Source organism: Strongylocentrotus purpuratus, unplaced genomic scaffold, assembly GCF_000002235.5.
Source record: "Strongylocentrotus purpuratus isolate Spur 01 unplaced genomic scaffold, Spur_5.0 spur5_scaffold_15, whole genome shotgun sequence".
Taxonomy (NCBI): Eukaryota; Metazoa; Echinodermata; class Echinoidea; order Camarodonta; family Strongylocentrotidae; genus Strongylocentrotus; species Strongylocentrotus purpuratus.
The window spans coordinates 21,184,867-21,210,864 of NW_022145600.1; the positions used below are offsets into that span (position 1 = coordinate 21,184,867).

The window sequence follows — 25,998 nt, forward strand, 5'->3', positions numbered from 1 at the left end:
CCGATTTTGTGTTGCATTCAATTTTAATTTCCTGTGTTCATATTTCTGAATGTGGTTGCATTTTTGCTGGAAGCTAGTGGTTCCGGTAGCCCTCTATTCATAGTTTCTTTTACATATTTTTTTTTTAATGTACAATATGAGCAAATAAACATTCATATGAACATAACTATCTGAAGTATCTTTTATCTACTAAGAATAACAAGAATCTGTTAGTGTTATATTGTTCTTTTGTTTCTATAACAGGCACAGAAATTTGGCATCCTGATTGCAGGAAAGGAAGGGTAAGTATATAAGTGAAGAAGATTTTTTTGTAATAATTTGATAACACATTTCCAACAGAGATTAAAATTATTCTTAGGGCTTAGTACATGTAAAAAAAAAAAAAAATTTAAATAATAATAATTTTGGTTTTGATTGATTTGCAAATAGGTTAAATGAAATGTAGAATAAATGAAAACAATTGATTTGAATCAACAATAGTTTATAATGCAGTTGCCATTATAAGTATTTTTAACATGAAATCATTTTAAAAATTCTATTTTGAACCATCTATTTTTTCCTTTATCTTCAAAATCACGTCTACTTTTGTTATTCCTTTTCCTTTGGACAAAAATGAGACAAATGGAGGGAAAACATTAAAGCACATTATCATGATAATTAGAGATCACCTGTACCATTCCAGAACGTGTTGTTATACTCTTTGTTGAATGTTAGTGTATGCATTTTGTTTTTTATCTGTAAAAAGTTTTTACAATTCACTAAAAGTGTTGAATAAATATACCTCTAAACAAAGAAACAGTAAACAATATCAATGGTTTCATCTAGCAAATTTTAGGTGAGTGATTTGATTGTGATATGTTTCTTAAAATCCTCAGTGTTACTATTATGGTTCATACATCATAATCACTTTTGTGTAGTAATAAAGACTTCAATCTAACAATAAAATATCTTGCAATTTGTTGACAGAAATATTTAAGACAACTTTCATAGACAATTTCATCCTGTAATCGCGATGTGCTGATAATTGATAGATTCATTCTCGATGCAATGACAATATAATTATATTTCTCATTCTTTCAGGCATTAGGTTTCTTCCCATCGAGAATCAGGGAGAACGCTATCTTATTTGATTACAATAGAGGAAAATCACAGGTAAGATTGATTGAATCTGATGCAAATTAGTATGTTATTGTGATAAGATTGATTAGATTGTCTGTATCCAGACGTGTATAATCATAGAAATATAACACCCTTCTGGCTCCAAACATACAAATTTTTTATATCAAAGTAATTCTTAAATGAAAAAACAAGCATCTGCTTTCAGCTTCATTTTGAATCGATGATTATGCAAAGTAGTTGTCAAATATTTTGTGTTTGCTCTGTGCTTTGTGAGAAGTTAGTTTTCTAGTAGGGTTGCACACTGTACACCATATTTACAAAAAGTTTAAGTGAAAGTGGTAGGAAAAGTAATTAATTGTTATGCAAATATTATTTTTTTGCACCGTCCCTACTCAGGAGTAATGGCATTGCCATCGTTAACAAATTACATGCATAGTGATGGCTGACCTAAAGGGTATGGAAGGTTAAAAAGGGAATGCAGTATTCAGTAAAAAAAAAAAAAAAAAAAAAAAAAAAACTGATGTAGAGTGGGCAACAAGAGTAGTGTGAAAAGGGGTTGTACATTTAATTTTATCATTACAATATAAAGATGTGATTAAAACATTTTATCAATTTATCTTTCTTTCTTTTGCTCTTCCTTTTTTATTTTATTTTCTTATATACCATTCACCTTTCCCTATATTTTCATTCCTTCCTCACCCCTCTCTGTCTCTCTCTCTCTCTCTCTCTCTGTCTGTCTCTCTCTGTCTCTCTCTCTCTCTGTCTCTCTGTCTGTCTCTCTCTCTCTCCTCCTCCTCCCTCCTCTCTCCACTCTCTCCTCTCCTGACCTTTTCTCTCTCCAGTCCACCCCGGCCTCCCCCGTCCTGGCGAGGGGGCACTTCCACACCCCTTCCTTCCTCTCCTCCCCGTCCCGCCGATCCTCCAACAGCCTTAGTCCACAGAGCCCAGATTACAGCTACACCTATCTGTCCCCCTTCTCTATCTCCAACACCATCTATCCCAAGCCGGTCGCGATCAGCCCAGAGGCACCAGTCAGCCCACATTTCCACAGACCAGGTATGTAGACCAGGACCTATCCCAATACTTTGTACTTTTTTGTGGTCTAGTGGTACCTGTAAGTTATAGGACTCTGGATCATGTGGTTCTTAACTCACTGATTATTTAGTTTAGCGAAGTGTCGTTGCAGGAAAAGACGCATCCGGAATGGAAAAGGCGTAATAGTTGATGTTTTTGAATTAATTTTTTTTTCTTTCAATTATAGATATCTGAATGAAAATTTTGCTAATATTAAGCCTGATGGGGATAGTACATGTATTTACCAGCTCTATATGCTAACAAAGTCATTTTAATTCGTTTTGATAAAGTTGTGATTTAAAACAATTATGCCTTTTGCGTTCCGGACGCGTCTCTTCATGCTGCTGCATTTCACTATAAAGCTACCTTACTGAATTCTCTGTTTCCTGGGGGCTGTGAAGGCTAATACAGGAACAATCTAGTAAGCATAGCTAATGAGTTCATAACAATGATACTGATAATAACAAATTGTATGGTGCTGTCAATCTAGAACTTCTATTCTGAGGCACAGAATGAAAATAGAGCGAAAAACAATCATCTATATGGTTCTTGGTTCAAGTTTGACATCAATCTACATTTGCCTCTCTCAACCCAGGTGCGGTGAATGGGTAAGAAGGTAGTTCTTGAATGCTTTCAGTGCCAAAGGAAGCTTAGTTTAACTTTAGGGTGTTACTGGAGCATTGAGCATTTCCTGTGATATGTGTGCAATCTAAGTGAACTTGATTATTACGGTTATTTATGTGCCTTTCAGAATTTCTCATTGTTTTAACAATTTATGTTTTTTATTTGGTATACATTTATATGTGAACCTAGCATATTTTGTGATTTGCAAGCTCAGTTACAGCGGTATAAACTTTTTGCAGATGGACAATAGTAATATGTTGGAAAGAATATTACATAATTATTGATTATGATTGGTAGCTTATCATAATGTAAAGGGACATGTAGCAAGGCTATGTGCATTGATGAATGCATGAATATATATAATGTCTGTATAGTTTTGTCTACAGATATAAGTATCTGGATGAGATTTAAATCACAGTTTGATAATGCACACCTTGCCACTATCACTATGACATTATTAGCATGATGCACAGGTATCTCTGAAATTATTTTTCAGAGGCAAGGATCTTTTGTTTTAAATTCTCCTTCAAAGCTCGTGTTCTTTACACCATTCTTGTAAGCTTTACCGTGTGAGTAAAAAAAAATGTTTACACCTAGAAAATTGCTAATTATTTAAAAAATCATCTATGAACAGCTAGTATATCATTATACATCTTATGAAAGAGTGTTTTATCCCAAATCATTTGGTATCATTTTTGTGTGGTATGTGTTCACGCTTCGAGGAACAGGAGGCATTGTTTGCAAGAGTGCAAAAATTGACTTGCGCCAAAGTGATGCCTACTGTATGTATTATGTGGGGATTAGCAGAGTGAGAGAATGAATTGAATGTATCAAATGAAATGCATTGCATATGCTTTTTGCAGAAGCAAAGTCACACAAACACACACGCACGCGCGCACAAATGTTTGTTGATATTTAATATTCAATATTTGATATGTGTGGCATGATTAATTATGTTAGGGATGTTATTTGGATCCGCAAAGACCGAATTAATACCCAAATCCCAATTGTTTTATTCAAAAATCACATAAGCAACTTTGGCGCGAGTCGATTTTTGCACTCTCGCAAACAATGCCCCCTGTTCATCCAAGCGAGAACACATACCACACAAAAATGATACCAAAGTATTTGGGATAAAACACTCTTTTCATAAGATGTATAATAATTTACTGTTCATAGATGATTTTTAAAATAATTAGCAATGTTCTAGGTGTAAACTTTTTTTTGACTCACACTGTATAGGTCAGTGGTTGTGCAAAAGTTACAAAAATAACAGAGAATTCCACAAATTAGCATCCTATAATTTTGGGATAAATTTGATCAGGGAATTCAGTGTTCTTCTGGAAATTATGGTTAGGTACATGTATGAGTATATTCTGTGAAACCCAAGGACCTATGTACCTAAGGGACCTAAGTTATGATAACTGAAGCCCTAGCTGTGCTGTTGGTTCTCGCATCGATGCCTCTGTCTGCAAAGTGGAGATTAGGTATTGGGTTACGCACTGTTGGCAAGTTGACCATGAGATGGCGCTGTGCAATAAACAGTATGCTGGGGGAGAAAATTCATCAGTTCAGCATCGCTTTAAGAATAAAAATGATCAGTTGCTGACAGCTAGAGAGAATTCAAGTTTTCAACAAAAAAGTGAACATGAAAGACAAGTGTTGAGAAAATATTGAACTTGGCTCCTAATAAAAATAAGGCTTATAACTTGAGCCGTGAATTCATTTACATAAAAATGATGAACCGTATTACCCCTTTTCCATAAATGCAGGCAAATCATGATATTGCTGGTTGAGATTGAAAAGGGCCTTAAGTCTAAAGACAACATTAGACTGAAGACCCTTCTCATTATAAACCAAACATTTCCTCCTTTCTATTATCCTATCACATCAGGGGTGTTTCACAAAGAACCTAAGTCGAACTTAACTTAAGTTGAACATTAACATTATGGAGAATCGTTTGTAGCCTTAAAATAAAATATATTTAAAAGCAAAAGTTCAAGTATTTTAGACTTTTCATAAACTCTACATCAAGAACATGAAATCTCCTTGATGATAGAAAATGTGAATCAACATTTCATGCCTTTTAAAATAAATTTTACAAAATATTTTCAAAGATGCTAATGGCTTTCCATAGTTGTTAAGTCCAACTTAGAGATAAGTTTATCTTACGATCTTTGTGAAACACCCCCCCCCCTGATCATAGGGGTAGTCTGAATGATGACATTATTGTATTTCTCGCTCTTTTCACGATATTTTAATCATTTGATGTGTATTTATCTAATGGCGATGTGACAGCCTGCGTCGTAACCTTGGTCAGATCCTTGTCAATTACTTTTCTCCTATTTTTTTGCTATCATTTTTCCTCTTCTTTTACTTTCTTATTTTGTGGCACCCGCTCTGTCGTGTTGGCATCTCCACAGAATATGTAAACAATGGTAATACAGAATACACTTGTTTACTTATTATGCATGTGTATACATACATGTTATGGTATATGCATGATGTTTGGAAGTATGCTTGCCAGGATGCTTGGTGCTTTTTTTCCTTTTTCCTTTTTTAAAAATTTTGTTATTTTTGCTTTAAAAGGCACATCATGATAGCGGTAGACTTTTTATGATTTATTTTGTTTGTTAGTAGAGGAAGCAAGACAAAGGTTTACTGAAATGATTCCTTAGTTCATGATTTATGTATGAATAGGAATATATTGCGGCCATGGTATTTTTTAAAGAAAATATAATTGTTTATTTTGTACAATGGATTGTGTACTACTGTAGATAATATTAGAGACGTTTTTCTTTTGCATTGAATTATCAAGTAACATGTTGATTCATTTTGCACTGTAGGGACTATACTGATTAAAAATGAACAGCGTATCGGAGGGTTTAAGGCTCTTTAGGATTTCATAAAAAAATACATTAAAAACACATCATTTTAGTTTGCACTTTGTGGTTTGACAAACAGTTTTACCCTATATACTTTTACAGGTGAATTTTAATCTGCTATTAAAACCTTCCATTGCTCTCCCATCTCTATGAAACCCTTGAATAGACCTCAGGAAATCATAAATACTAACCCCCAAAACCTTCTTCCCCCCGCCCCTATTTTTTTTTTTTTTTTTACTAGCGCTGATTCATTGTATTTTAGTACAGTATGTGATCAAATGGTTTTGATCCATCTAGTTATAATCCATCTAGATCCTGTCAATGTGATCATCTGTTATTTCTCAATTTATCACAGTAACAAAATGTCAAGGAAATCTATGCAAACAGCAGAAAAATAAAGAAAGAGGTCAACATTTTTGTTTGCATCTTAAACTTCAGTCTAGCGGTATATGTGCATGAAATTTACTGATATTTCATCAGTAAAGTACATCAACTTGATTAGTTTTATGATTTTACTAACATACTTAGATTCATAACGGACATCATCTTTGCAAGCATACATTTTGTAAATGTGCATGTTATCTGTCTTAAAAAAATTGATTGGACAAGAATAGCACCATAGTTTTCACTGCAATATTGCATTGAACTAATATCAGATTTAATCATCCTTTAAAAACATACTTTTACATATTGTCTTATGTTTTATAAAGACGATGATTGGGCAATACACCAGTTTACAGTTGTATCAGTGCGCATGAGCAGACAGTTGACCTCGGGTCATTGGCCCCGGAACAGGGCCAAATTGGCCCTGTTCCGGGGCCAATGACCTCTGACCTCTGGTATTTATGCGTAAATTAAGATTGCGCCCTTGCAAATGATGATATGCGCGCACAACGCAGCGCGCAGGCAGTGATATCATCATAATTTGCATGGGCGCAATCTTAATTTACGCATAAATACATGACCTCTAGGTCATTGGCCTTGTTTAAAATGGCGCACACAACTGTAAACTGGTGTATTCTTTGAAAGCATATCAATAATAAATGAGGTAATTTCTTTTAAGGCGTCAAAGTTGTGGGTTTGCTGTCGATGGCAAATATTCTGCACAGTAGATAGTTCTACAAAAGAAATTTTGTTTCTGTGGTACAATGTTTAATCAGTTTGTACCTTTCTTTCTTCTTAGTCCTTGTTTTCTTTTGGGAAAATGTAGCTGGTATTTTAATGGAAACGATTAATTTCTCATTGAACCAAAAATGTGTTTGCTGCATGAATACGATCTTTAAGAGCATGATGTTATGCAGGTCTTTGAAGCATTTTGAGTTGCACACCAGGGGGTGTTTCACAAAGATCCTAAGTAGAACTTAACAGTAAGTTTGACTTAAAAATTATGGACAGCCATTGGAGCCTTAAAATGAAATATATTCAAAAGCAGAAATTGAAGTATTTTAGACTTTTTTTTTATAAATTCCACATCAAGAACATGAAATCTCCTTGATGATAGAAAATATGAATGATTTAAATCAACATTTTATGCCTTTTAAAATAACTTTTACAAAATATTTTCAAAGATGCTAATGGCTTTCCATAATTTTGAAGTCCAACTTAGAGATAAGTTCAACTTAGGATCTTTGTGAAACACCCCCCTGGCATTGAAACTCGAAACAAAATTGTGACCACTATATGCTCAGCTTTTGACTCTTAGTTGTCGATGTATACTGCCCTCTACAGGTGAAGATTTTTCGTACATGTCGCCTCCGCGATATGACCTTCCCCCACCACGCCCTGGTAAGGATCCCACTCTTTCAGCACTGTCTTCCTTGTGCATTTTCAATTGAAAAATCAGCATTGTGTTGCAATTAGTGCCTGCATATTTTTCACATGAAATGTTTAATAAGAAAAAGAGAAAGAATTTTATACTAATCACAGAGTCCTAACCGTTTTGTTTTTGTTCTGTATCGACCTTGCACTAATGTAGGTGATGTAGAAAAAGTAATTGGATCTAATTCAACTCGTTACTGACTTGAATATGCGTGTTCTGTAGATGATATGGAACATGTGTATTTTTTTCATTATCTTTTTGTCTCGTAAAAGTTACGACATCTTCCCTTTAGAGCCAAAAGGGAGTTGAATTTGTATTGGAGTACAAGTTAATAACTTTCTGGCTCCAAACAAATGAGAACTATGATGAATTTTACTGATACATTTAATACACATCTATACATCTACGATCTACAAAGAGGATGTTGCTTTCATGATATTAAAGAAGGGAAATATAAATTGAATTTTCACTGTTTCACAATCGCAAAGCTGTTTTACCTGTGAGGCTTTTGCCTACTCGTTGCTGCAGGCATCATCAGACTGATGTTTTATCGCCACAAGATGGGGTAGTACGACAGTCTTGTAATTCTGAACTTTAGTCCCATTTGCACGGAAGTTGGACCCAGAGGCATGCAGCTTCTATATGGTGTATACATTACATGTTCTGTTCACTTCACACTTGTACATGTTTGCAAACTTTTTTTTACATTGAATCAACAAATGTGAATACTTCAGGTAGTTTTAATAGCCAAATGTAAAGTGGCATGTAAAAGATACCTCCAGAACACAAAATGAAACTGGGAGTTGTTGAAAAGTCATAATTTTATCACGCAGAGGTGTAGAACCGCATCGTTAGGATAATGGACCTTGTATATACATTGCCGTCTCAATGAGGCCTAATGTTAGCTGAAATTTCTTTCAGATATATGTCAAAAGAGAACTTTGAATAAACAAACATCACTAATTATTATACCTTTTGCATCCCGGCCGTGTATACTTATGCCACTGTTTGCATTTTGCTTTAATTGCTCCCCAAGGAGCATGTGTGTGTATTAATTCTGCTTATTTCATTTTTGTCTTGCAAACGATAGAATAATTGATGCATGTGAAGAGATTTATTTGATGGTATTAATTTATTTGTAATGTACACAGTTTATCGAGCATGCATTTTTCAGTTTCACAGCCTAACAATTGTTCACTCATTTTAGATGTTCCACAGGTGTGCAATCCGCAGCAATTCACTTATGATTTTTTTTATTTTTAAAGTTAATGTTTAATCCTGATGATTGTTTTCAATTGCAGCAAATCAATTGGATGTTGACAGTTTCATATTTTTGGTTTAATTAATGCATCTTTGTGAATATTTGTTTGTATTTTTAACAGAATACAACCCGCATATCTGCTATACCATGCCTACGTTTTATTGGTAGTGATTCTTTATGGCTGTTTCACAGTTTCTTCTCTCAGTTACGAGTGAGGAAAAGTGCACCAGAATGAAATTTGAAGAAAAAAAACCAACATAAACTTTTTAAGCATACTTTTGTCTTTGGAGACCCAAAATGGATTTAACTCATTTCTTACTATTTCATTTTGTGTTTGTTTCACAAACCATTCAATTTAATTCAATTTAAGTTTTGGTTTTATTGTTAAAAAATCATGGCAAAAGTCCGGACACTAATATTGTCATATTTATAGTAAAATACTAGAAAACATAAAATAAGGTTATAAATGTCATGTTTACATATAGTAGTTTAATAACAACTAAAAAGAAAAATATGATTTAAACCATGATTAAGAAACATATTATAAATATAACTTACAACATAATTCAAATCATGCATTACAATAATAAAGCCCTTCCTGTTCAGAGCAGACAAATTGAAAACATGAGAAAAACTAAAATATAAACATTATTCAATATATTCATGCCTTTAGATGATGATGAACACGATATACGAAAGGCCTCTGTGATTGCAGCATATTGGTTTTCTACATTTTTGGAGAATTTGTTGAAATATGAACATTTGTGTATTTCTAACAAGAAAAATGTCTGAACTAACTAATAATTTGCATGTTAATTGCTTCTGTTTCAGATCTAACATATTCAGAAAGACTTCAAATAATTGCCCATTGGTGTGCCCCTGTGTGAATGCTTATACAGCTTGAGTAATAATTATTTTATAAATAGATACAGATGTGCTGATAAATATCTGTTTAGGATACATGTATATTTTCCAGATATTCTTGTGAGAGTATCATGATTAATACTCAAAGAAAGGGTCGATTAATAGATATTTAAAACAGTATTAAAATATGAAATTGAAATATCTGAAATATTATTACATGATGCATTTTCTTTCTTTCACAAAGGTTTTCTGTTAAAAGAGATAATGAGTGTCAGTATGAATACATTATCAATTGTGATGAACACATACTTGTTGATGTGATACAATAGGTGGGGCACCTGGGAAAAGCTTATATATTTTTCACTAAAACTCTACAGTCTGTTAATCGTGCTGATACCTTAATCTTTACATACAAGTTCATCATTTGACAATCTCTTCCAATCTCTATCTGACCAATCAGGGGGCTACAAGAGAAGACCGCGCCCACACAGTGCGTTCGATGCCCTCAAACCAAAGATCAAGCCAGTGAAGGACGAGGCCTTGTCGGCTGAAATGGTCAGGCAGTCGAAGTTTCCGGCTGCAAAGAAGCCCAGCGCGAGCCAACCAGCTAAGGTTAGTTGTACCATCATTTAGATTTTGGTTATCCACTGTTAGATAATTTGGTGGGATGGTCACAGTTTCTGGCTGTAAAGAAGCCCAATCCAAGCCAACCAGCTTACGGTCGATTGTACTTTCTTTGTAGTTTTTGTTGCGCACTGTTGAATAATTTTGTCAGACAGTCAAAGATGCTGGCTGCAAAGAAGCCCAAATAAAGCCAACCAGCTGTGGTAAACTGTACCATTAACTTGTTGTAGTATTTTTGTATTCACTGTTCAATGATTGTGTCAAACAGTCAAAATTATTCGACAGTGTAACTGCCACGGAGACCAAAAATCAAACTGTTTTAAAACCTGTACAAAACGCCTTGACAACCAATTACATGACATTTTGTATAATGGTGAATATTTGTGATTACCATAGTAGCTATTTAAGAAAAGAAAAAAAAAAGTTTTAAATTAGATTACATTTGATCACTCTCAGTTTATCACATACTCTGTGCTCAAAACTATAGATGTAATTATGCTTTTTGGATCAAAGTATAATGATGCAAATTGTTTTATAACTTACCTGTATCATATCAAGATTATAGTTAAAAATTAAGTACATTGAAAAAGCACATCCAAGTCTATTGGATTGTAACAATATTTTCAATGTACCAAGATTTACTTCATTCTTTTCTTGTTTTCAGTAGACAAATTATTCATTAAAAAAACAAAGAAAAGAACTATCAATCTTTTGTAATCTCTTGTACAGATTGAGAGTGAGATCTGGCCCGGACCGCCAGCCTTCGCTAAATACCAGTTCCACTCCAGCAGGAGTAAGTCAATGGGAGACCTACATAACAGTGATGAGGAGGAGGAAAAACAAATCGATGCTGAGGTGAGAAAACAATAATAAATGATGATAAATATTACTACTGCACACTTTCTGATAAAATACCATGGAGGTGCTTCTTTATACCGTCACTGTCATTTGAAGTATGAGGAGAAGAACTCTAAGAGATGGAGCAGCATGGAGGTTGATTAAAAAGAGGTTGAAAATCAAGAACGGGGAACAATAATAATTCCTGACGAAGGATAGTCAACCTGTTCGAAACGTCGAGCCACTCATCCTCACTAAGCGCTATAGTTCTCCTTAGAACTATAAGCTAAGAAAGATAACAAACAGTCCTTTTCAGGACTACACACACCCGCAAGAAAGAGTCAGAGTCCTTTCTAGGACTCCTCAACCCTCTCTCTCTCTCTCTCTCACATGGTGCACCCGCAAGCCTACTGTATAAATAATAATTTTGGAGAATGGAAACAAACGTTTTTGAAGGAAGAGGAGAATGCATGATCAACAAAAATAAGAAAGGAGTCTGAAGTGTACAAGAGGAAGAATAGTGAAATATTTGTGAAAATGGACTGAAGGGAAGGAGACTTGTGAAAGAGAAATAGTATGTGACACCAGGGCCCCGTCTTATAAAGAGTTGATATCAATCACAACTTGTTTGCGATTGATATCAATCGTAACTATGTACATAAGAGAAAGGAAACTGCAAACTTGCCATTGATTGGAGGATTTACGATTGATTTAGATGAATCGTAACTCTTTAGACGACAGGGCCCAGAAATGAGGGAGAGAAGTGAAACTGTTTTGGTTGTTGGCTCTAGGATACAACATAAATATTGGTGGTGTCTTTGTGAACATTAATGACCAATCAAAATGCAGTAATGTTCCGATTTCAAGTTCTCTTTAGAAAGTACTTTAACATTGCTGCTGAGAACTGCCATAGCATGATTCTTCAGGAAATACATTCTCAGGAAAAGATCAATCCATTTGTATTATATATCCTTGATTTATTCGGTTTTCCCTCAATATTCATCCCTTTCTCCTGCTGTCTCCTGGTGCAGGTATCAAAGGTAGATTCAGCGCTGGGCAAAGAGATCTTAAAGGCTGAACTCAAGCAGAGAAAGATCAGTAATCTAGACCCCAGGAGTGCCTCAAGAACACCGGCAGCTAACAAAGAACTCCCCGTCAGCCCAAGGCATGAATCCTCAATGGATGCAGGTGAGAGACCAGATATGATTACCTTTAATCCTTTTTTTTTTCTTTCTTTTTTTGTATTTTGTATTTTGTATTTTGTATTTTTTTTTTTTACTGATGGTTATAATGAAGATGATGATAGTGATTCATACGTTCTTTACCATTGCTTATTATTTCCTCATATACATGTAATTCAGAATTTTTACCTGGCTCTGACAGCCACTATTGGCTTTAGCCAATGACTTGTGCATGCACGATCTGTTCCGAAATGTTGAGGGGTCGAGATTAATGAAAGCTTAATGCCACAACGTAATCAAATCTCACCGCCTTTTTTTTTTAATTAAGAAAAACCCTTCATGCTTCAAAAGTGGCTGTCATTTACAATTACTAAATATTGATGATTTTCTGATATCAGGGTCCCATTGCATACAAATTACCATTGATAGTAACTTTGCCATTAATACTCACTTCCATGGATGGAGATCTTGATTTGTTTGGCTGGTGAGTATTGTTGCCTTGGTAATTGATATTGATGGCAAAGTTACCTTTAGTGGTTCGTTTTATGCAACGGGCCCATGGTGTTGCGCATGATGAGGAATCAACCCTTCACAAAACTTGTCATCAGTGACAAATCACAGTTTTTGTTATAAGCTACTTAAATCCTTGCTTCTGATTGGTTATCAACAGATTTGTCACTGGTTTTTGTTATTTTTCATTGAAAAAAGGCTATTCATTTTTATACACATGGGTCTAGAGAGTGAATTGTAGATAAAATGCTGAATCACACCAGGCAAGAGGGGGGAACTTCAACCCCTCCATGGCAAAAGGTCATTGGAACGAACCTAGATGCTAATAAGGATTAATCGTTTTTTTTATGATAACAGGAAGGGATAGCTTTGAGTTATTTCTGTCCAATATAGAACAAATTTGCTTGATTTAAATTAAATGACAACAAAGTCCCAGCATAGTGTGACATTAGACATCATTTAGATTCATGCCTGAGATCAATAATATCCATTCATCCATCCATTACTTCATTTTTTATGAAATCTAGTAAAAACATCTTACTTTAATAGCAACATGTTCAAAATGGAAGCATGATACATGTAGTTAACGAAAGAAACATAGACCATTGAAAATAGATAATGATTTTATCTCACTGTTCCAACAGGTTTGTCCTATGCCTAAATGCAACCATACTACATTGCCATGTTTCTGTTTTACAAATAGCACCATGCAAAATTTAGGAACATTCAACAAGTTCAAATCTGCATTAGATAGCACAGCAATATTAATTATTAATTAATTAATTTATTCATTTACACATTTGATGTCATCTATAAATTCACCCAATTTTGAATGAAGAGAAACTGTATCATTTATCTTGTGTAATTCTTCTTGCTATTATTTTTTGTATAAAACATGCAGACTCTCTGTCTATGGAATTTGCGATGGGGTAGTTTATCATAAGACAAAGATGCTCATCGTTTTATCATAAAAAAAAACATCAAACAACATCATATTTTTGGGCATTGGTAAAATTATCCACCATTGGGACCTTCAGTCCACTTCAGTTCACTTAACTCAACCGTTTAAAATCAAATATACAAAGCATGCAATACAAAATAAATGGTTTCAAAACCCTTAAAAGCAAAGGCTTGAAAAAAATGGAGCATCCAATAAATTTACAAAACAATCCAAACTTTATTAACTTATCTCATCAGTGTCAGGCTGTTCCAAAGGTACCATTGTGTGGATAATTCTTTCTAATGCCCTCACTGATGTATATTGGTTGGTACACTATTGGTTTATGTAACAAGGATAAGACCAGTATCTAGTTGTATGACTTGATGTTTGGATGTGAATTATCATTCCCATTCACAGTGGCTTTGAGGCATCGAAGATTTAGAGGTAAGAGGGACAGGTTAATATTGACCCTTCAACCCCCTTGTATTCAAATGGTATCACCTTGTATTCCATTGCTTACCATGGCACTGGCAGGTCGTACCATTACATGTGTAGGTGAAAATATCTTTACTATGTAGGAGCTTTTTCTGTGCTGGTGGAAATTTCCTAATTTCCTTGGAACTTTTTTCAGCATTCAAGTCTATGGAACAGCAGGCATGACATTTTCTGTTGCTCTCTTACCTTTAAATTGCTGAATATGCTCAAATTAGTCCAAATTAGTCCATCAATAGTTGTTTAATCTTTTAATAGTACCTGGAATCACTCCTGTTTGACACCTGAAAGATACACTCAAACAACGCCCGCCCTCACACAAATCTAATTAAACATGCTTATATTTCAAGCAATTCATTCACTTATGCAGCTTATCTCCCTCCCCTATGCAACCCCACCCCCTCAAAAAACAATGGGAGCACCTAAATTTTATCTATATATATATATATATATGACCATGCACAATTGGGCTATTCCATTATTAGTGTAGGGGGAAATATATCTTTCCATGTGCCCTTTGAATTAAGTGCTGAGTTGCATGGTGCAAATTCTGACAAACTCTCGCCCTGCCTTTTGGTTTCAAGGCTAGCATGTAAAGGATTAAAGTCCCCATGAAACTGTGGGGTTGAAGGGTCAAAGGTCATAGGAAGTCAGCGATATGATGGAATGAAAGAATGGTTCTGCAATTCACTTGCATGACTTATTTTTTGTTTCTTTTTTCTCTTACTGCTCTTAATTCATGCATTGTGGTATGTTCCAAAAGGACAATGGCTGAATGTATTTTGAAATTGTCAAGTTTCCTTGCTGGTGGATCAGTTACTCAGTTATGGAAATATTACAGTTTATTACCATACATATTGTTCAAATAAAAGGATTCTCTAGAGTTATAGATGAAGACAAATTAAAAAATCTTTCTGAAAATGGTTCTACAGGATTGTACCACAATGTATTTTATTTGCTGAGAGTCAAATGGACTTAACCTCTGTGTGAAATGACAGGAGTTAATGCCCTTCTGGCTCTCAACAGACGATTTATGTTTTGTTTATTTTTCTGACCCTCCTTTTCCCCCCAAACAGATTCTTGTGAATGTATGCATGATTTTAATTTCAGATTTCTCACTTCCAAGTGAATTAATTAAAAATGAAGAAGAGATTTCCACTATGGAGATCCTTCTTGCAATGGAGGGCAGGGGGAGGAGGAGGATGATGTTCTACTCACAGAGAGTGTGGTGGTGTGTTTAATTCTCACTAATGTATAACCATCTTTTAAAAAGCACAAAAACATATTCCTGCGATATATTAAAATTTGTGGTGTGCATATTGCCTCTGAATTTTTCTTATTAGTACCAGAGGCTGCTATGCAATGTATATTATTTGAATCTAGATATACATTTTAATATTTTTTCAGAAATCAACTCAAATTTGAGCAAGAAAAAATGGTTTGCACACACTTTATTGACAGGAAAGTACTGAAAAGCAATTTTGAAACTACAAATATGCTTAATTTTTATTTGGGTATGACTAAAGATATGCATGGTCTAATCTACAGTGTATGTTTTATTTTGTTTGGCATTAGAATACTTAATACTAACCAAGAACAGAGATACCAGTTATGCAAAGCAGCCACCTTTGGGGTATGAAAATGACAGCCAATTTACACCTAGGCACAATGAAATAATGAGGATTGAAAAGATTCTGACCACCTTTCAGATAAATTATCATTCAAATATCTCTGACGAGAAAAAAGGGGCCCATAAATTATTCATACATTTGTAGCTGTTTTCATCCCGGCTCTTTGGGGAATTTTAAAGAGCCATTATTTAAAGAGGCTGCTTTATCATGCCCCCTCCCCCCCCCCCCCCCTGATGGATGTAGTTAGGGTTGGAGGAGGGGGTGGGGGGCTCCATCAGCCTCCCTCCCTGGATTTGCTTTTGCCATAAATCAATGGTCAAACGCAGTCCTCCTCTTGCCCTGGGCTAACACAATTTCAAGTGCCCATCAACGTAACTATACACGTCTTAGGATACCGGTGAGCTGTGGAACACACTAGCCTAATTACTTTTAAAACTGAATCAGAACACGCAGAGAAGAACTAGGTTAACCAAATCATCAATGATCATACTTCAATAAGACTTCCATCTACCAAGTTACCAACAAGAATTCTCCCTCCCGTTCTCTCCTTTTATGTTTCATTATAGATTTAACACAAATCATTTTCTTTAGTACTCTCAGTCATGGACATGTCTAGTAGATGAGTTTCATGTGTCAATAAAATGTGCAGCCTGTTTTAGGTTCATCAGTGAAAGAAAAGTAGTTTTTTACTTCAATCCTCAATTTTCCCATCATGATTATAACCTAGTCTTAATAGAATCATTACTACTTTTTGTAACTTCAACTGTGACTTTTAAATTGTCTCAAAAGTGTAGAAATCATAATCTGTTTTTATCATTAGTGTCTTTTTGAAATTCTGATCACAAACAATGATCTTGTGCTTAGAAAATTCATAAAGCTATCTTCTTTGTCCGTCAAAGACTTGAGATATTCTATTTCTTTTGTTGCCTTCTACTTCGCTTTATAGATTCACCTAGAAATGATTCTATTTTTTAGATATCATATTTCTAACATAGAAAGCAGAATATATATTTCAAACTTTGCAGTAGGATCTTCTGAAAGTCATGTGACTATATTCAGTAGATAGCAATTCCTTCAAAAATGTGTAGACATATTATTATATATTTTGTGCTTGTTTATGTAAAGTTTTAATATCTGTTATCTAACATTATTTGCCAGTATAGTAAGTAATCATTTCTTTATATTCTTTGATACAAGGGGGTGAAAGATATAGTTTAAAATACATGGAATTTACTTTATATTTTGTCAATGGTTTCTAGGTGGTGATCCTCAGTTATCATAACTTTCTATGATAAGCTGATGATTTTAAAAGATTGATATTTATTTGAAAAATATTTCCACTTCTAGAATCTATTTTTTAAAGGATGTAGTTGATACAAGTTTTTTCCACAATTTATTTTTCAAAATCTGACAGAGTATACTAACATGCACTGTTCAATGCATGTAGTTTTGTTTTCAGAGTGAAATGATTTTTAATGAATCAATATTATTTCATTCTGCATGGTGGGTTTTGTAGGCAAAACATTGTGGACAAATTGGAAGGTTATTAGTTGAATGAGAAAGTGATATCAAATGGTATGTTATTGCCTTGCTAAATGTGGATACAGGTTTAGGGAAATGAATCTTGTGTTTCTTTACCAGGGTTGCCAAATTGCCTCCCATTCAAAGAGTAGTTTCATGGGCAAAATATTTGACAAACATTTAAAAGGCAATTGTTTCGTATAGACTTGTAATTAGCAGTCAATTTTTTTAAATATGGTTCAAGACTTATTGAAAACAAGAATTGAACAAAAAAGCAGAAAAGGGATGCACCATTCTCTGGCAAGCAAAACATTCTGCCTTTTTTTATGTACTTCGGGATAACTAGATTGGGTTTTAAAGGCTGGTGGGGAATGAGTTGGATTTGTCCCCCCACCCCCCCCCCCCCTCAAATCCATGAGCCATTTTGAAGAGCTTAATATGACCTTTGCCTACCATGGGTCGGTTAAGGGTCACCAAGTGCCAACATGTAATATAGGATCATTAATAATAGAGGAATATGGTAGGACCGTTGTGAAGTCGACTCACTTTGGGATTGCTTTTAATTTGTTTTTTTGAATCATTAGAAAACATGATGACACCACCAAGGAGCTCCACCCTTCCACCAAACCTGAGATACGAAAGCCTGGTAAGATTGATCGTCGGTTGCCCGCAAGAGGGCTCCTACTGCCATTGACAATACACGCTCATTGTGTCCTTCTTGCAGGCAGTCAACGAAATGCACCTATTTTTGTTGTTGATGCCGCTCCTGTTCTATATATTAAAAAACCCACTGTAGCTGTCTTCTTTTCACAATAATGATGAAGGGATCATGTTCCCCTAAACAACTCTCCAATATAATAATATTCGGTTTTTTATATAGCGCTCAATACATCGACCCAACGATGTGCCTATAAAACGCTTTACAGATATATTACCCTGGTCATCGGATTCAGGCTTACCCGCACACAATGTATGCACATTTTCCACTCCCTGGGGAGCATTCCAGTCAGAAGGTCACATACTAAGATTGTTATTCTATATATTTACCCTGACAGAGTGAAGCATACAGGAAAGCCAGCTCTCTACCCATGAACGCCAGGAGTGGATCATGGTACAGTGATGGTAAGGGCTACTTAAGATGTCGTTTGACAGTTTTCTTTTGGAGCGATGGGGTGAGAGGAGGGTGGCAGGGGAAGGGACCAATGGGGATCTTAAACTTTATATGCCAACATAATTCATTACCCCTTTTTCTTCAAAAATACTGAATTACTTTGTTTTTTGTGGCAAAGGGGTTTTCCTCCATACTTGAACATACATTTACAGTGTAGTTACAACCCTACAGAAATACTAAATATTGCTGAATTGTGGGAGGGGGGAGGGGGGAGGGGTTGATTGATATTAGGCAAAGACAATTTTGTTCCCCTTTCTCATCAGCGATACTGAATTGATAAATTGTTTTTGGAAGAGATCTTCATCATTATTTGCCAAAACAATATTGCAGCACTCTGTTGCACTTTGTAGCTCTGTGAGTTCATTTCAATTGTGATAACATATCTGTGATGGAAGATCTTAATTGTCAAAGAGCTGCATGAATCGGCAGCACACAGAAGGTTTTAAACTGATCAAACTGGTCAAGAACTCTTCTTTCTGTGAACAAAATTCACTTTTTTTAGATGTTGAACAAAAATGAATGCAAAAAAAAAGAATGCAAAATCTGACCAGTGCAGGATTGTAATTTCTCCATCCATCATCCATCTCTTCCTCCCAATTCCTCCTCGTGCCACAGCCAACTCGGAGGGCTACATATCCAACGGCTATGCAAGCAGCGGGGAGCTCTCGCCCAGACTGGCCAACATGAATGACCGTCAGCTGCGGACGTTGAGGATCACCACCGGTCAGTCCATGCCGTCCATGGAGCCTAAGGTACCTAAATCATCTACTAAGGCCGTAAGGATCGCTGCCCCCAAATATAAGTCCACCCCTAAGGGTAGGCCTGGGCCTGTAGGCCGAAGGTCCAAAGTTCAAGTAAGTTGCGGGGGAGTTGTGACGAGACCCCCCACGGCTCAAGCCGGATCATGTGCAAGATGGACGCTGGATGGCAATTATAGTGCATTTGGCATGCGAATACGTTGATAGGTCAAAGGTTACACATTCATACATCCATCCCTCTCAAAGCCTCTCTTACATGTACATGTCTGTAACAACAAAAAAAGTCTTTGGAATAAATTTGGACAGATTTTGCTAAAACTATGCTAAAACTTTCATCAGCAAGAGAGGCATATAAGCAGGTATATACAGTGCATGTATAACAAATTGTATATACAGTTCTTCAGTAACAAAATCTTGTTTTTGGAATAGATTCGGACAGATCTGGCTAAAATCACGTTGTCGGTTGAGATCCAGAAGGACTTTGATCCATATCAATTTACACAGAGTTGATACCCTTCTGGCTCTCAACAGATATTCGTCCAAAAAATGAGTTTGACGCCAAAAACATTGAACATGATAATTCTTTTGTTATCTTGTTTTTTAGAAGGGTTGAGATGGATGGTTCCTTATGTGAAACGAAATATAAAGTATAAAAAAAGTCCTTATTAACAAGATATTCACGATAGGAAACTGTCGTAACTCAAACAAAGAAGTTTCAAGAATGTCTTGGAAAAGCCAATCCAAGTAAAAACTTTTTTTTTTTTTTTTTTTTTTTAAAGTGATACTTGATTCTGAGCTTTGTAATATATTTAGAATTCATAGAGATTCAAACAGGGGAGTAGGTAGGTCACAATACTACATAGGTGTAAAGCTAGAAACTCTCAGTAGCAGACTTGCTTAAAGATAGAGAAACTAACCGCTTTCACGAAGCTAGAAAGGGATGTGTTTTTTTAGGTGTGTTTTTAAAGAGTGGACTACTAATAGTTGAATTAGAATTTAGAAAAATGAAAAAATGCTAAGCCAATTAAAAATTACCAAGTACTGAAAAAATATTTTCAAGGCAATACAAGTATGAAATATAAACACCAGTCTCAGTGTAGATAAAAATAGTGCAAATGCTATCAAGTAAATTCAGAATGAAAGAAAGAAGACAACAACAAAAAGACTGAATAATGTGCTGGGAACCAAAAAAGTGTTAAGTGTACAAAAAATAAATTATGTAAATGTATATGCCCTTCAGAGTCTCAGCAGTGTACTATCAGAACAAATATAATTATTAAAGAAGCTTAGTGTGATTTATAGTGGCAAGAAGAGATACGTCCGGAACGCAATAGGTGTATAGTGAGTAATATTTGTGAACTAAAAGTTCCTTTTTATATATCTGAATGAAAGTCTAGGTAACATGAGGCCTAATCAAGATAATACATGTGTTTACCAGCTCCAATATCCTTATGATGTGGTTCTGCCGCTATGTGATATCATGATCATATTTCAACCATTTTGAATTTTGCGTTCCGGATGCATCCTTTCCACTTCATTAACCTAAGCTATACTGTATTTTTTTGGAATGTATTTGCATATGTATATATAACCTTTACTAACATACCCATGCATGTCCTTTTGTCTTGTCCTGTCTCCTACTTACCTCTCATTGTATGACGATGTTACCTTGGCAACCGAACTAATCTCTCTAAACCTCCAGAAGAATGCGTCGACGTCAACAATGGAGAAGGGGTCATCCATGAATAATATGCCTCTGGTATGTTTACTAACACCATTGCATCTTGACTTGAGAATTCATATAAACCATAGCTGGTAGAGAAGAGATAGTTGCATCACCAGAAGTCGTGCTCGTTCAGAGTTCGTATTGATGGAGCGCTGAAATAGTTGCCATCCATAGAGATTGTTTGTGGGAGGGAACTATTTGAAGCTCCCATGATTTAACCTTTGAGTATGCATATGTCGCAACTATCTCTCTCAGTATGCTATGATTCATGTTTTATATATATACCCTAATTATTGATTGCATAAAACTTGCAAATGATTGCAAGTACACATGTACGTACATAGGGGCATCAGTAATGCATTGGATATCACAAAGGAGAGTAGATATTTATCTGATTGAATTTTTGTGGAGAATTAAAATAAGAAAAGCTATAATCACTCACTTCCCCTCCACCACCCACCAAAATTAACTAAGCAAAAGATTATGTGGCGTCTTCATCTTGTCTTTTGATTGCTGACATAGATTTATAAAGGTCACGAGACTTCAATTTAAACAAAAAACATAACAAAATAAAGAAAGAAATTCATGGCTCTTGGCTCTTCAGTTGATTAGGAGATCGTTGAACAACATTCCTTTGACAATATCCCTAGATGCAGTTTGTCTGAAATATTACCTTCCAATCAGTGGCCTATTTTTCATATTGGCAAATGAGTTGCATAGACTTCAGATGTAAACATATATTGTAACGCACCTTAATGCAAGAAGCTGTACATTAACATTGCCAAAAATGGGTCCTCGGTAAGAGCAGAAAATGCAATTCGTCCCAATTTGTAGTTCTCTCATTTGTGGGGATCTTCAGTGGATTTTGTTCATTTGTGAGCTTCATGAATCAATGTCCTTCTTCTTTTATCCATTTATGAGAAGAGTTTGTGAAATTTAATTCAATACACGTAAATTTACAACACCTTTGCAGGAAAATCCATGATTCATTTTTTCTCAGCCTTTAAGCACAAAATCTATGTAAAAACAAACAGTTTTAAATAAATTGTAATGACAGAATATTCACATTGGTTAAATCCATTTTAGGTACATGCATATAGGGAGTTAAACGTAGAAATAAAAATTGGTTATGTAATTGACCATTTTTTTCTCACTTTAGCTTTAACCGATTTCATTATCACTCTCTTTTTTTTGTTTTTGTTCAAATCAAACTAGTCAAAAATGGGAAGAGAGGTAATGAAATTGTTTTTTCTTTCCAGCAAATGTGCATTTGTGGTTTGATATATAAATAGGCTATATGTTACCGGCTTTATTTTTTTAATTCCACCCCATGCTCCTCTCCCCCCCCCCCCCCCCCCTCCTTCCAAGCTCCTGAATGGATAACTCACACCCACCATAGGAATGCTTGTTGCATCTCTTTAGTAACATGGATATAGTAGGGCTAGTATATCCATGCTTCGATCTAATCAGGGTGTGTTTTTTCACAGTGCAAGTAACATTTACTTATAAGATGCTAAAGAAAGGAGTTACTTCAACAGCATGCTACTGGAAGGTAGCAAACATTTGTCCAATTAGGTTATTTTATTGAATAAAATCTTAGATGTCCTGTTATAATTTGTTTTGCTATGGCAGAAATGTATCCATAATTGTATGGGTAGCAAAGATACATGTAAGCGAGACAAAAAGTGTGTTGAATATACAGGGTGTATCATAATAAAGGATATTGAAGTTTAATGACGATTTATATGGAAACTACTGATTTCATAATCAAGCACTTATGTCTGTTGTAAAGGACAGAATGTCCTCTTTTTAATGACACCCCAATCATACTTCTACTGTCACAGTTGACTGAATAACAAAGCATTGCTGTCCACCATGTGAAAGGTGCACTGTGACAAGTTAGCATTCAAAGATTAGTGCTTGTGTCAGCCCAGACATATTGAAATGCTGAACAATGAGTGGATTATGTGTCTAAGAAGGAAATGTTATCAAACTTGGCACAGTGCACCTTTCACATGGTGGACAGCAATGCTTTGTTATTCAGTCAACTGTGACAGTAGAAGTATGATTGGGGTGTCATTAAAAAGAGGACATTCTGTCCTTTACAACAGACATAAGTGCTTGATTATGAAATCAGTAGTTTTCATATAAATCGTCATTAAACTTCAATATCCTTTATTATGATACACCCTGTATATTAGGAAAATAGAATCGTCAGATGATTAATTCCAATTTGCATTTGCCAATTAATGGAAAGAGAAGATTAAATAAAAAGAGGGGTACTGCGCTTGAGGCGCACTTCATAAATTTGATTAATTTTCGCTTACAACTACCCAATATAATCAATTTAGATTGACATATTCCCATTTTAGTCACTTTCATTCGACTTTGAATGATATGATTTGCATCCAAAATAATCTTGTATCGAAAGAGCGATATCAATCATTTCTCAAAAACATATGTTCAATAGTTTTGCAGTTAATCTATTCTGTTAAAATAACTGCTTTGCATTTCTCTAGTTTCCCTGCCTCAGCCGTCCCTGGGGTGATTGGTTCTTGTTGTCAGTACTGAGTTTTATAATGATTTATGACACCGTACATCTCAAGGCTGCTAGTAAAATGTTGTGCAATTATTTTCCTCCCAGTGAATGTTGCATATGTACACTAGATAAAGTAGTTAACCTTGTACATATATGTATGTATGTATGTGTAATAAATTTATATTATGTTCAGATTATGGGACCATATCCTGGCTATGACTTACACCCCCCCCCCTTCCCACCCAGTCTCCCCAAGCCCCACCCCTCTCCTCCCCTAACCATGGCATATATATGCATCATATTCATCACAGATTGCTGACCATGCACTCGTAATAAGCCTTGTTCAGGTATGACGTGGCAAACCGCAAGCGATTTTGTTGTTGTAATTATGACGTAAAGTGTAATTCGCATCACATTTATGTATCTCATATTAGGCCTTTAATCAAATTTTATCTTGCGACCGACCCCAAAAATCTTCAAATCTACAGTCAGTTTTTAATTTTTTTAATTTAATTTTTTTTTTACTGTTTTTTAGAATTTAAAAAAAAAATGAATACACAAATATGTATTATATTTGTTTAAATGGGATTTAAATGCATAAAATCATCAAATTATTCCCAAATTCTCACTCGTTTTCTGCTCTAGTTTCAAAATACTGATAGCCCCCTGCCTCGTGTTTCTGCCCCAACTAGAAGCCAGGGAGATGTGGGCGATGTTCCCTGATTTGAGTTTAATTTTGGGCAGGATCTTTTAGTATACAGTTGCCATTCATTCAAATATTCATTAAAAACTGCTGCGGCGGCTTTGCAGCGGTTCAATTTGCCATATCTGAACGAGCCTTAATGGAATATGATATACAGTGTACACCTTAATTTTGCCCGCCCTTCAACTCCTTCTGTTGTTGTTACATCCGAGTAAACAAAGAATCCAATGTGTCGTTCAGGGGTTTTTTTTGTACTAGGGAAATTATATGGTAATTTGAGCTATTATGATGAAAGGCATGTTGGATGGTATATTTGGATATTCGGGCATGAGCATGCTGCATGGATATATCTAAAGCCCATTGATACATTGGGATGACTATATGGTGTAATGGATTCTACACTTTGCAGGAAGAGAACTTCCCATTTAAAGCCATACTGCCCTAAAAACACTACTGCGAAATCCGCTCTAGCGCCATCTTGGGTCAGCTGTAGCAGTATCTCGTCGTTGAGTCCTCTGTCTGCAAAATGGGAATTACGTATTGGGTTATACGCACTGTTGGCAAGTTGACCATGAGATGGCGCTGTGTAATTAATGGTACACTTGGGTAGACAGTTCATCAGTTCAGCATCGCTTTTGCACTTCTGGTGTAATTGGTCTTTGGGAAAAGGGCAGTTTCTTAGGGTCATCAGAAATATATTCATGCAATATGAGCTTGTAGATATTCTACCTCGGTTATATTCCTATATTTCCATAACTATAGCTTTTTCCAGGACATTTAAATTCAGGTATCGGTAAATAATAATTGTAATTGAGGAAGAGAGCCTGCTTTATGTCTGAAATGACGAATAAGTCATAAAACTACAAAAACATGGGAAGGTATTGATACCACTGATGCAACCTTGTAACTGTAATAATGCTCTCAAATAAACACAACTCGTATTAGCTTTTCTTACAATACAATACAATACAATACAATACAATGAACATTTAGGGCATAAACTGTATTCTGTTGCATAAACCCAAATGACGATGACCAATATGTTGTTTCCCATCTTTAGCTGTATCCCCTTGAAGTCCTACGAACCACCAACTACAGACTGCCGAAAGACGTGGACAGAAAACATTTAGAGGTAATTGTCAACTTTATTATTATAATATATAAAGTGCTTCACATATTAAACAACTGTCAACATTTTCTTGCTGAAAGTGGAAAAAAAAATCATATGTGAAGTTAGTTCTGGGTGCTTGAAAAGAAGTGCTGTAAAGTGTCCCACTAAATGATGGCAGTTAAAGGTAAAGACCAGTATTGGAAACGCCCCAATTTCAAAAAATGAAATGGAAGCTCTCATTACCAATCATGTGAAAGAATATGTTTTGACTAATACATGATGATAAAAAATTTGTCGGGAAACTGCCTACTAATTCATATATTTGGTAAATTTGTTTCTCTCATGGTCTGTGAGAGATATTGGGTAGTCCCATATACATCTTTCTGTGTATAGTGCTTGTAACTTTACGAAGAATGGGCCAAATTTCTTATCATTTTGATGATTCCAGAACCTTGCAGATGCTAGATGCTAGATGATCAACCTTTTCTGATCGATTCCACAACGTTTCTTTCACAATGCAATCGCATGACCATAACTGGTCTTTACCTTTAAACTCTGAAGTATGAGTACTCCCCAATGAGCAAACTTATGACTGGGCTTGAAATCCA

General features: G+C 35.3%; 1 protein-coding gene across 11 annotated transcripts in view; it reads left to right on the top strand.

Moving 5' to 3' along the window:
* LOC579520 (actin-binding LIM protein 1) overlaps positions 1-25,998 on the top strand; it is a 53,171-nt gene that overhangs the window by 22,166 nt on the left and 5,007 nt on the right. For 2 of the 11 annotated variants that reach the window (XM_030985803.1, XM_030985811.1), the window contains 13 exons: positions 244-281; positions 1,081-1,152; positions 1,962-2,175; positions 5,241-5,255; positions 7,431-7,487; positions 10,107-10,258; positions 11,000-11,125; positions 12,139-12,295; positions 14,156-14,182; positions 17,967-18,028; positions 18,438-18,504; positions 19,169-19,407; positions 25,340-25,411. In XM_030985803.1, the coding sequence (XP_030841663.1) occupies positions 244-281; positions 1,081-1,152; positions 1,962-2,175; positions 5,241-5,255; positions 7,431-7,487; positions 10,107-10,258; positions 11,000-11,125; positions 12,139-12,295; positions 14,156-14,182; positions 17,967-18,028; positions 18,438-18,504; positions 19,169-19,407; positions 25,340-25,411 (1,298 nt within the window). Of the gene's footprint in view, positions 1-243; positions 282-1,080; positions 1,153-1,961; positions 2,176-5,240; positions 5,256-7,430; positions 7,488-10,106; positions 10,259-10,999; positions 11,126-12,138; positions 12,296-14,155; positions 14,183-17,966; positions 18,029-18,437; positions 18,505-19,168; positions 19,408-21,013; positions 21,071-22,252; positions 22,271-25,339; positions 25,412-25,998 lie in introns of all 11 variants that reach the window. The other 9 variants (XM_030985806.1, XM_030985807.1, XM_030985808.1 and 6 more) reach the window with 9 other exon arrangements.